Here is a 13464-nt window from a genome sequence, read left to right on the forward strand (position 1 = left end):
ATAATAATAATAATAATAATATTGAAATGTTCATATGGTTTATTTACAACACATTTTGTAAAGTAATATTATCTGTCTTTTAAAATATATATTATATAAGAGACTTGCTTCGTTCACCATCTAATTAGATTTGCATTGTAAACATTGAATAAAAGTTAAAAATGTTTTCTTTTTTATTTCATATATTAAGGTTTTCGTTTTACAAATATCATTCCATACAAATCAGCAGATTTAAAAAAAAATCCGCAGAAATAGCAAAAAATGTCCGCAGATTCTGTCAGGCCATTATTATTGGTTTGATTCCCATGAAAACTGACCACGTTATAATCAATCAACATTGTGCAGCTGCTGTTAACAATGAAGTTGAAGCTGTGAATATTGTGACCTGTGATCAATGAACAATAGTTTTAATAAACATTAACGCAACACATTAGATGGATAAAATCTACACTGTTAGACCTTACCAGGCTTTTTTACAGTAGAACACTGGCAACACTGTTGCCAGCTACTCACTGTAAAAGTTTGGTTACAGTAAGTAACTGGCAACAGTGTTGCCAGTTAATTACTGAAACTGAACCATTACAGTGAGAGGCTGGCAACAGTGTTGCCAGTTGTTTACTGTAACCAAACCATTGCAGTGAGTAGCTGGCAACAGTGTTGCCAGTTAATTACTGTAATAGAGCAGTAGTGGTAACTAACTGGAAACTGTGTACAGTTAATTACTGTACTGTAGTGTTACAACTCACAGCATTATACTGCATACACAATAGTATGTCAAGGTGTTACTAAAATTAATTAGTATTCTTACGTTATTAATTCTTTAAATTAATTAAGTTGTAAATTCTGACAAATTTATTTTATTGTTTTGGCAGCAAACAAATATAAAACAGAAAATGTATAACAAAATTAAGAAATCAGCAGATATAAATATCAGCTTACATATTACTGAGAGCCACAGGTCTGCACAGCAAGGCTGCAGTAAAACGTTTAAGTATGCAAAATTCTGTCATATGGCTCTGCGAAAAGGAGTGGGATTAAATAAAATATTTAGAGATTGAAAAAGCAAGCAACTGGTCCATAATTTTTGTTGAGAGAGGTCATGGTTTGATCTTTGATTAGTCTCAAGCAATCCCATGATGTGATTTTGCAGTTCAGAGTTCTCCAAGTTTGAACTTTCCAATGCTGCAAACTGTAAAATTTGTCGCTTGAGTTTGCATTCCAGGTCTGCAGCATTCACATGCGTATGAATGGAAGACTATAGGGAGAAAAGTGCAGTGTGACCGGGACTTTAAGCTGTAACTCTAATTAAACACACCTGATAAAACTAATTAAGGCTCGTTAGAAATCTACAGGTAATGTTGAAGCAGGGTAGGTACTAAACTCTGCTGCGCTGCAGTTCTCCAGTAACTTGGAGTTTGACCCCCATGGTATATAGCAGGGGTGCTCAATCCTGTTCCTGGAGATCTACGTTCCTGCAGATTTCAGTTGCTACCCATATCAAACACACCTGCCTGCAATTATAACGTGGTGTTCAGGTCCTAATTAATTGGTTTAGGTGTGTTTGATATGGATAGCAACTGAAATCTGCAGGAAGGTAGATCTCCAGGAACAGGATTAAGCACCCCTGGTTTATAGCATACTTTTAAAGCAACTGCTAACATTTATCACAATCACATATCCAATAAACACACACACACACACACACACACACACACACACACACACACACACACACACACACACACAAAGTGCTGCAGTGAAATGTGCTACTCTCTCCTCAATGCTGACCATGCAAAAAAACAAAACAAAAAAAACTGAACAGCAAAAAACACAAAATAATTATTTTAAATTTTAAAGTTTTAAATAATTAAAAGCTCTGTCAAATCTCAAAAAGTTTAAAATAATTATAGAAAACAAAAATAAAGTTGGCAACACCGAAAAACCAAAGGATCCAATCTTTTATTGTTATAATTATCTCATGACAACAAACTTTTTTATTGTTTCAAATATAAATTCATAGATGGAAACACAGCTCTGAAAAATATTTAGCAACAAAATCACAACCTGGGACTGGACAGGGGAGCTTTTGTGTGTGGATGGCTATGTGTATCATGTTTTTGTGATTCCCTGTGATGATGTGCACATGTTACCTTACTGAGATGATGGAATTTAATTTTGGCTTAGTTGCCAGAAAGATACATACAACTGTTAGCATCTGTACATTATGACAGTATGCAATATCCAATAAATACATATACTTAAACAAAAGTAATGTAAGAAGTTATATGAGGAGAGGCTAACTAGCTAACAATGTAGCTTTCAAGTACACAGTTCAAGATAACAACAATGTAGCTTTCAAGTACACAGTTCAAGATAACAACAATATAACTTAAAACACAGCCTTATTTTATAAACCCTCAAAAACATTTGAACACATTTTACTTACTCATTTTAGATTCTTATTTAAAGCCTAATACATATCAGACTCAACATCTGAATTGATAGACAGAGAATAGAGCACACTCAGCAGTAAACAAATCAAACACCTGGCTCTCTTAAAGGGCCAGCATTTTCTGAAAACTCTTTCTAACACCTTTGTGTTTAGAATAAGACGGACAGCCTGTGGGAGTGTGTGGTGATGCTTAAATCATTGTTTTTTTACAGTTATTTACTGCACAATCTACAGAGTGACAGTGCAGTTATACTAATTAAACACACCTGATCAAACTAAATCTAAAGGTAGTGTTTTGAAGCAGGGCTGGAACTAAATTCTACTAGGCTGTGGCCTTCCAGGAGTTTGACACCCCTGGTACATAGCATATTTTCAAAGCAACTGCCTACATTTATCACAGTTATGCACATATCGTTTAATAAAAACAATAAAAATATACTATAATATAAACTTCATCCATAGAAAAAAAATAAATAAATAAATAATCTGATTCTCATGTCGTTCCAAATCTGTAGTGATAATAAAAACACAACAAATATCATGATTTATACATTTATTTAGGAAAGCCTTTATACTGTTAATGGCACTTATACTTGCCAGTTTTCCAGACAAATTCATTGAATCCCTGCAAAAATGTATGTGCGTGTTGTTTAAGATATATATATATATATATATATATATATATATATATATATATATATATATATATATATATATATATATATATATATATATAATTTTTTTTTTTTTTTTTAAATAACACATTTTTACTTGTTATTTAGCAAAATACTAATATTCAGTTGAAAGTGCAATTTAAAATCTTAACTATAGGTCAAACTAGGCAATTAAATTAGATTAATTATAGAAAAGTAAACAAAGTTATAAAAATTATTGTGACAATTTCTTTGCTCTGTGTGAATATTTTTGCCTTTAAATGCATTTCGTCCATATCTTACACTTACCTTTAAATAAGCTCTGTGGCATTGGTTGACTCTTGATACTCAATGTTAAAAACATAAAAGGAACCAAAGAAAACACAGAGATAAAATAAATATAAAATAGCAACATAAAGCATCAGAGTAGATGGGGCAGTAATGGTTGAACAGTAATTTACCATTTATTATCACAGTAAATATCTGTAATGGTACATAGAGTAAATTACTGTAATTTATTCTTTGCACTACAGAATTTCATACAAATCCTGCTCCTTTTACAGTAAAATACTGTTTCTTTTCATTACAGCTAAACACTGGCTATTTTACAGTTATTTACTTCATAATCTACAGTAAGGGTTAACAGTGTAGTTGGAATGTTTATGAGATACAGTCAAACCCAAAATCATTCATGCCCCTGGCAAACTCTGACTTAGACACAAAAGTTACTTTTATTAAACCAGCACGTTATTTTTTTTGACCGGTGTTCTGTCGATTTGTCCTACCTTGTCAGATTTTCCTACCTCCCATTCAAAAAGTAGGTAGCACATTTTGATGACACAATATGCTACCCATCAAATTTAGCTACCAGTGTAAATTTTAATGTGGAGTAGTGTGATATAAAGCTATAATGTTGCCCTAATCTACCTAATCCCTAACCCCAACCCCACAGTGTTGGTAACATAATCTGATGGGTAGTATAAAATGTCAGGACACCAGAGATGACACAGCCTTCTCCCAAAGATAATAAGATGATATCAATATATAGATAAATCAATCAACCAATAAGATTAAATTGGAGTTTGTGCATGTATCAGAGGAAAATCTGTGTCAGTGTTTAGTGCATTAATTCTTGCTTGGTTGACATTGAAAATCTGACTTCTGCCTGATAACTGACTACTCTGCTGTTTTGCCTTTTTTGGATTTGTTCGCTGACTGTAAATATTTGTACCATTTTAAGTAGGGACCTTGATGCCTTTTTCTTTTGTACTTTCTATTTTGATTGTTTTTGTGGACAAGGGAGTTAGGTAAGAAAGTGTTTTTTTTCCTTTCCTTTTGCTGAAAAGAGGGAATTTAGAGGGGATTTGAATTTAGATTGTTTTATCATTTTGGGCCTAGTCAGCTCCTGAAATTGAAAAAAAAAAGAGACAAAATTTGTTTGAGAAAATAATTGTAAAAAATAAAATCTTTATATATTTTCTTAAGCAGCATAGTGTGTGCAGTCTTCCCTTTCATGTTCACTAGAAGGGGCGTAACAGGCTTTTAATGAAAACCCTTTTTAATGATGTTCAGAACAATTTCATAATCTAAATAAAGCTTTTTTCATTGTAAAGAACCTTTTGCGAAATGAAAATTTCCATAGTTGTAATAGGTTGTTTATGAATGCTAATAAAGAACCTTCAATAAAAGTTCCATCTGGACATTACTACCATAAAAAACAGCATGTACAGCAGGTACAGTACGTACTCTATACAGTTGAAGTCAGAATTATTAGCCCCCGTTCGAATTGTTTTTCTTTTTTAAATACTTCCCAAATGATGTTTAACAGAGCAAGGAAATTTTCACAGTAAGTCTGATAATATTTTTTCTTTTAGAGAAAGTCTTATTTGTTTTATTTTGGCTAGAACAAAAGCAGTTTTTAATTTTTTAAACACCATTTTAAGGTTTAAATTATTAGCCCCTTTTAGCCCCTATATATTTTTTCGATAGTCTACAGAACAAACTATCGTTATACAATAACTTGCCTAATTACCCTAACCTGCCTAGTTAACCTAATTAATCAAGCATTTTAATTTCTCTTTAAGCTGTATAGAAGTGTCTTGAAAAATATCTAGTCAAATATTATTTACTGTCATCATGACAAAAATAAAAGAAATCAGTTATAGATGAGTTCATAAATTAATTTAGGGGGGCTAATAATTTTGAATTCAACTGTATATACTAACAATATACATGCTGTTTTGATCATTAAGCCATACAAATCTGGACAACATGAGGATGTATAAATGTCACACTGTTGATTTTTAAGTGAACTGTCCCTTTAAAAGAGGGAAAAACTGCCTCCGCCTCCACCGGAACATTTTCCAGGGTCATGGCCTTTCATTCGGGAGCACCAGTCCTGTCAGCTTCCTTATCTGCACAGCGATGACCGCTTAGATTTCCCTCAACATCACACAAAGCTGGTAATCAGAGAGCGATCTGAGTCTTTTCCCCTGACTATCAGCCGTCTGCACTCATCGCGGGTGTCAGAGCGCTTTGAGGATGCTCACCTGTGCATGAGAGCGAGCCTCTTTAATCTCAACACACTTTATGCTTGACTTCTCCTTACCCGGTCCGCCAGCCTACACGAGTTCCTGCGGTGCAATCTGCCGGTGCAATAATTTGTACGCTTTTATTTTATGTGGCAATTGTGCCCCTTAATTGAGCAATTAAGCAAGGCTAATCAACGAGGCTAATTATGGCCTGTGCCTATTCATAACAATTAGCGGCCAGCGACAGCATCTATTAAATGGAGAAGTGGAGGAGGGGAGCAGAGCGATAACAGAGACGGGATGAGAAATGGATAAGCGCAATTTGCATGAATGCCAGGCAAGCAGGGTCGTAGTTCAGACGTTAGAAGTTTTACGAGTTTGGAGTCTGAAAAGAGATCTGATATAAGTTTTTCGCGAAGGGACGAATCAATTTAAGACTTCATTTTCAAAATCCCCATCGACAAGTATTCTTTCTATGAGCCTCTCGCCGGAGAACATCCAGAATCCATTTAGATGTTCAAAGATTCCACAAATTGGAGTGTATTGATGTTCTTCAGAGGGAAGGCAGCACTTAAAATATCCACATACTATCAAGCATTGGAGGGGCCAAGGCTATTATACAGGATATTATGTGAGGAAAAAAATAAATGATGTTTTTCCCCCTCATCAGATGCGAGATAAAGCACGAGCGCACAAAAGAAACAGTCTGTGTACTCAACAAAGCACATGATGGAGAATATACATATTGCATGAGAGAACAATAAGAGGCAGCAATTAAGCATTAACACAGAAAACAGGCCTTTGAATATGAAACGCACACATGCTGTGCATACCTAAGTGCTCGACTGAGCTTGTCGTAGTTCATGTGAGGTTTGCACTTCCGAATGCCCCACAGTCTTGCCACCTCGTCAGGGTCTTTGATCACGAATTCACCATAGTCTCCCTGCCAGGCAATCACCCCCTGGTATTCCTCCTTCTGTAGCAGCTCCAGGATGAAGTGCCACAGCTGGATCTGCCTGGAGCCTGGGCTTGACTCTGGCTTATAGGCCCACTCTGGGAAGGCGATGCCTGAGGAAATGGAGGCGAGTAAGTGAAAGGATTTGGATAAGGCTTGTTGGTTTTGTTACTTGCTAAGAGCATTCCTGTCTAAATAACTGATGAAGCGATGGGTGGTTCGATAGTGTACTTTGAGCCCAGGGAATATTTAGTCTATGCAAAGAAATTTCCCATTTTTGAAAAATATAAAAAGTCTTTAAATAAAGTATAGGGAGTGAGTGTACCCGTCTATTTCTCAGACTAAATGACAACCAGAAACAAAAACTGATTATTAGTTCTACATGTCTATCAAAATTTAATTTGAGGTGCATTTATCTTATGTTGTAATATCAAGATTTGAACTTCCTTGTATTCTTGTAAAATAATATTCTGGGATCTTCTGAAGAGCTATGTCTTGTACCACATGATCACTGCCAATTGATTTAACAGCTCTGATAATAATGTGTTGTCATCCTTAAATTATGGGGATTACGAAGTGTTGTGAATGCAGTATAGAGTATTGCAATCATGTTATAAAAACAGGCAAATACTATTGTCAAGTTACAGTATATCTATCACATACAGTTGAAGTTAAAATTATAAGCCCCCCGAATTATTAGCCCCCCTGTTTAATTTTTCCCCAATTTCAGTTTAATGGAGAGAAGATTTTTTAACACATTTGTAAACATAATAGTTTTAATAACTCCTTTCTAATAACTGAGTTATTGTATCTTTGCCATTATGACAGCAAATAATATTTAACTAGATACTTTTCAAGACTTCTAAACAGCTTAAAGTGACATTTAATGGCTTAACTAGGGTAATTAGGTTAACTAGGCAGGTTAGGTTAATTAGGCAAGTTATCGTATAACAATGGTTAGTTCTGTAGACTATGGAAAAAAATATAGCTTAAAGGGTCTAATCATTTTGACCTTAAAATGGCTTTTAAAAAATTAAAACCTGTTTTTACTCTAGCCAAAATAAAACAAATAAGACTTTCTCCAGAAGAAAAAAATATTATCAGACATACTGTGAACATTTCCTTGCTCTGTTAAACATCATTTGGGAAATATTTTAAAAAGAAAGAAAAAAACATTCAAAAGGGGGCTACTAATTCTGACTTCAACTGTATATTATCAACATTGAGGGGCGAAATGGTGGCTCAGTAGTTAGCACTGTTGCCTCACAGGAAGAAGGTTGCTGGTTTGAGTACCAGCTGAACCATTTGATATTTCTTTGTAGAGTTGGTGTTGTGGAGTTGGCATGGGTTTCCACCGGGTTCCAAACACATGCACTATAATTGAATTGGTTAAACTAAATTTTTCGTACTCTCTCTGTGTGTGTGTGTGTGTGTGTGTGTGTGTGTGTGTGTGTGTGTGTGTGTGTGTGTGTGTGTGTTTAAATGAGTGTGTAAGGATGTTTTCCAGTACTGGGTTGCAGCTGGAAGGGCATCCACTGTGTAAAACATATGCTGGATAAGTTGGGGGTTAATTCTGCTGTGGCCACCCCTAATGAATTAAAGGGACTAAGCCGAAGGAGAATAAATGAGTGAATTATCAATATTATATAAAATTCATTAGATAACAGAATATGGAGTTTGTTTTCTGGGTATTATCATCAGAGTTGCAGCGCTCTATTTACACAACCTTTAAATCTGGTCTTTGGATATGTTTGTTCTAGTTTTATTTGTTTTTAGTCAATTCAATCATTCATTCAAAACAAATTAATTGTGTATTAAGCAGATATGTGAATTTAAGCTTACTTCACAAATGTTTGAAAAGTTAAATACAGTATGAAAATATCTGTATGCAGCTAATATGCAGCACTTGATTCCACCTTAGCTTTCAATAATTTGACAGGGTGATTTGCAGTGAAAATGGCTATATTGTATCTAAAGTGTAGGTTGCTCAATAATGTGTTTTAGTCACACTTTATTTTAATGGTCAGCTTGTTGAATTTAAATTACATTGCTTTTACATGCCAACTAATTCTCAATAGATTATAAGTAAACTGTTAGTGTTGAGGTTAGGGTTAAGTTTAGTATAAGTTGACATATACTTGCTAATTTTCTTATAGTCAGTTAAATGTCTGTTGAAGGAGCAGTATCAACAGATATTAAGCACACTGTTAACCCTTACTGTAGATTATGCTGTAAATAACTGTAAAATAGTCAGTGTTTGGCTGTAATGAAAGGAAACAGTATTTTACTGTAAAAGAAGCAGGATTTGTATGAAATTCTGTAGTGCAAAGAATAAATCACAGTAATTTATTCTATGTACCCATTACAGATATTTACTGTCATAATAAATGGTAAATTACTGATCAACCATTACTGCCCCATCTACTCTGATGCTTTATGTTGCTATTTATATTTATTATATAATTTTATATATTTATATATATTTACTGTTCAGTTTTGATAAGTAAATGGTCAGTATTGAGGGGAGAGTGGGACATTGCATTGATCATAAGCTGAATTTCACTGCAGCCATGTGTTTTCTTTGGTTTCTTTTATGTTTTAACATTGAGTATCAGGAGTCAACCAATGACACAGAGATCATTAAAAGCTAAGCATAAGATATGGATGAAATGCATTTAAGGGCAAAAATATTCACACAGAGCAAAGAAATTGTCATAATAATTCTTATAACTTTGTTTATGTTTCTATAATTAGTCTAATTTGCCTAATTTAGCCTATAGTTCAGCTTTTAAATTGCACTTTCAACTGAATATTAGTATTTTGCAAAATGACTAGTAAAAATGTGTTATTTAAAAAAAATATCTTAAACAGCACATACATACATGTTTGCAGAGACTCAATGAATTTGTTTGGAAAACTTCAATTAAAGTAAGTGGCATTAACAGTATAGTATAAAGGCTTTCCTAAATAAATGTATAAATCATGTAATTTTTGTGTTTTTTTTATTATTACTACAGATTTGGAACGACATGAGGATCAGATTATTTATTATAATTTTTTTTTTCCTATGGATGAAGTTTGCATATTTTAACTGTTTTTATTAAACAATATGTGCATAATTGTGATAAATGTAAGCAGTTGCTTTGAAAATATGCTATGCTCCAGGGGTGTCAAACTACTAGAGGTCCGTAGCCTAGCAGATTTTAGTTCCAGCCCTGCTTCAACAAACTACCTTTAGATTTAGTTTGATCAGGTGTGCTTAATTAGGGTTAAAGCTTAACTGCACTCTTACCCTGTAGATTATGCAGTAAATTACTGCAAAATAGTCAGTGTTTTGCTGTAATGAAAGGAAACAGTATTTTACTGTAAAAGGAGTAGAGTTTGTATAAAATTGTGTAATGCAAAGGATAAATTACAGTAATTTACTTTATGTACTGTGACAATAAATAGCAAATTACTGTTCAACCATAACTGTCCCGTTTACTCTGATGCTTTATGTTGCTGTTTATAGAGACGTACATTTTAAAGGCAGAAGATAATGATTTAGGCCTCACCACCCTCCCACAGGCTGTCTTATTCTAAACACAAAGGTATTAGAAAAAGTTTTCAGAAAATGCTGGCCCTTTAAGAGAGTCAGGTGTTTGATTTGTTTACTGCTGAGTGCGCTCTATTCTCTGTCTATCAATTCAGATGTAGAGTCTGATGTTTTAGGCTTTAAATAAGAATCTACAATGAGTAAGTAAAATGTGTTCAAATGTTTTTGAGGGTTTCTAAAATAAGGCTGTGTTTTAAGTTATATTGTTGTTATCTCTGAACATGCTCAAACGTTAGTTTGACCGCAGCCCTACTGTGCAGACCTGTAATATGAAAGATGATATTTATATCTGCTTATTTCTTAATTTTGTTATACATTTTCTGTTGTATATTTGTTTTCTGCCAAAACAATAAAATACATTTGTCTAAATTTATATGCCTTCTATTTTTAATAACAGGTAAGAATACTAATTAATTTTAGTAAGACTATGACATACTATTAATGTGTATACAGTATAATGCTGTGAGTTGTAACACTACAGTACAGTAATTAACTGTACACAGTTTCCAGTTAGTTACCACTACTGCTCTATTACAGTAATTAACTGGTAATTAACCAAACCTTTACAGTGAGTAACTGGCAACAGTGTTGCCAGTATTCTACTGTAATACGGCCGGTAAAGTCTAGCAGTCCAGAAAGTCTACTAATACTAAAATAGACCATCAAAATAAAGTTTTACCGAAGCTTGTTTTAAAAATCAATATCATACATGTGTATTTGTTTCAACTGTCCTGTCATACCGAACTATGGTGAAGAAGTCTTTCAGTGTCTCACCTGGTGTCCAGAGGGCTGGGACAGGTGGCGTGAGCAGCAGGTCACTAACACAGTTACAGTCCATACCTCCACTACACCTGCACTCACACACATACACACACAAAAACAAAGCAAATTTCAGTGACAGCCTTACATTTAACCAGGTGTGCTTTACAAGTCCTGAAAAGTGAAGCCAAAACTTTTTGATGACCCCATCCTACAGTGCAGTTTTGGTCAATACCATCATAGTCTCTTTATAGAATAGAGGAACTATGATGTCAATTTGTATGCAAAAAACCTGGAAGCGACTTAGCATTTTAGCAGTTTCGGTTCCCTCGTCCCAAAGTCAGTGGATTTTTGGAATGGGATTTCAGTTAAATCGCTTAAATAAGGTTCGTAGCTCTCACAAACTCAAGATACTTTAACGTCTTATTCCATGACATAAAACACATCAGTTACATCACACTCTTGATTTTGTTAATCGTTTACGCTTTAAAAAGACTGTTGCTATCAAGTTGCTAAACGGGATCACAGGCGGTGCCGGAGACATTATACGTTATCGAGCTGAACTCGTCTGGAACACAGCTTGCTTGTATTAAACATTTCTGTTATTTAGATATTTTCATATAGTTTGTAGTAATTTTTAATTGGGAATTTATTTGTAGAAACCGTCAAGTGTTTATCATTTATTTTAATACAATGATTTTATGAAGACAAGCTTGTCTCTTTCCTGCAATGTGTGAATAAATTCTTTAAAATACATAAATATTAACTGTCATTTTAATATGATCAATCGATTTATTCCTCATTTGAACACATATTTAACTCTATCATAATTGCATTATTTACACTCTTTAAAATACATAGCATATGTGGCTGTTTAGGCTGCTTTTCGCTGTACTTTGTGACAAAAAGAAATCTTGAATATTGTTCTCTATCCGCGATGGAACTTGCAAGCATTTGATAGACCTGTCAATCAGCAGGGTGGTGCTCACATCACAGACAGAATGCACTGTATTCCGTTTTAGCCTAACGTTAGGTTTTCAGTTCTTGCGTTTGCAATTAAGTGATACAATTTATATTTTAGCGTGACGATTACCTGGTTGGACAAAAAATGTAAGTGTAATGAAATGTGTTTGAACACAGAACATATTATTTGCAATCCTTGAAAACCCTATGGGAAAACACTATAGGGATTTTATCGAGGGGACCACTTTTATGCTGCCAGCCTCTTGGTCTACAAGGTGACTTCATAGCTCCTCTACTTAATAAACACATGTGAGCAATAAAAAAAACACTGAATAATATTTAAATACTTTTGGGTAGTATTTATCATGCTGATGTATGTTTAACCATTTGTTTAAAAAACATGCATTTTTAAAGCAATTTACACATGATTTATCAATAAAAGGGTTGTGTGCTCTGATTGTGTGTATGCGATTAGTGCTGCTATAGTTGGGTGAGACTGTTATGCCACACCCCCCGCTCATAATTATACTGCACAGGCTCCAAATGATGTCATCAGCGCAAAATGAAAGCACTGGGACATTTTGGCTTTAATTATCTACAGCAGTAAGAGAGAACATCTTGTCTTATGGGTTGTTGTCTCTTTTATTTCCACAGTCTCTGAGTTAAAGCACAGAACACAAGGCTAAAGGCTAAAGAAGGGTACTTTGACTCAACAAATTTGTGTCATGTGCTTGTGGACTCACTTCACCCACTATGCACCAGTGTGTCTGAACATGCTTTTGTAAACCATGAGGGCATGTCATTCCAGTGGCCTCTGAAATCAATCAATGCCTTTTCATTTGAAGGGTTTCTTTAAATATGGTTGCCGAAGGCTATCCCTTCAGCCATGCAGAAGATCACTGAGCATTTTTTCACAAAGAGCATCGTTCAAAAGACCCCGTCTCCTGCTGAACGTATATGACCGTGTGTGAGGGCCTCATAGCATTTCACAGGTGTCTGTTAGCGATAAGGACCAAACATGCAAGATGCATTACACCTCACAACCAATTAAAACACATGAAATTAGAAAAGTTAGAAAAGACTTCCAATGTGCAACATTCACGTTGCAGCAAAAAGGAAATAAATACGCCACGGTGGGCATGTGCTCATACAAATAACTTCAAAGCAGGATATCAAAAATCATTGAAGATTGCATCTGCGATCAGAACAACTGGGAGCATCTGTAAAGATCCAACTCTCCATGCAGCAATTCAGTATACATGGCTAGAGAAATTCAATCTCTCCTCAGCCATCACAATTTCATAAAGGTTGTTTTACAAAGCTCGGGTGGAAGAAAAAGAAGCCGGTACAAGGGTATCTTTAATGCCGGCCTCTCCCCTCTCCCCCTCTCTCCTCTCTCCCACTCTATTTAATTATGCTCTGTGAATTTTGGATCTTCCCTCCAGCATTGAAATGGAACGTGAATTATTGAGGTGTGTTTGTATAAATTATTATTGCTAACTCCAGGCACTTCTCTTTTACACACACAAGTACGCACACACACACACACACAGTCC

The 13464-nt window shown here is 34.7% G+C and overlaps 1 protein-coding gene and 1 long non-coding RNA gene across 7 annotated transcripts in view; one reads left to right on the forward strand and one right to left on the reverse strand.

The window, feature by feature from the left end:
- erfl1 (Ets2 repressor factor like 1) overlaps nucleotides 1–13464 on the reverse strand; it is an 80217-nt gene that overhangs the window by 12386 nt on the left and 54367 nt on the right. For all 6 annotated transcript variants that reach the window (XM_087287114.1, XM_087287115.1, XM_087287110.1 and 3 more), the window contains 2 exons: nucleotides 10961–11037; nucleotides 6470–6704 (listed from right to left, as the gene is read on the reverse strand). In XM_087287114.1, coding sequence (XP_087143240.1) covers nucleotides 6470–6704; nucleotides 10961–11024 — 299 coding nt within the window. In that variant the 5' untranslated portion in view covers nucleotides 11025–11037. The remainder of the gene's footprint in view (nucleotides 1–6469; nucleotides 6705–10960; nucleotides 11038–13464) is intronic.
- LOC147840301 (uncharacterized) lies at nucleotides 180–7146 on the forward strand. The gene is made up of 3 exons (XR_015511494.1): nucleotides 180–452; nucleotides 3757–3926; nucleotides 3977–7146. It is a non-coding gene; the product is annotated as an uncharacterized LOC147840301 (long non-coding RNA).

Source organism: Danio rerio, chromosome 16 (genome assembly GCF_052040795.2).
Source record: "Danio rerio strain M-AB ecotype USA chromosome 16, GRCz13ab, whole genome shotgun sequence".
NCBI classification, from domain to species: Eukaryota; Metazoa; Chordata; class Actinopteri; order Cypriniformes; family Danionidae; genus Danio; species Danio rerio.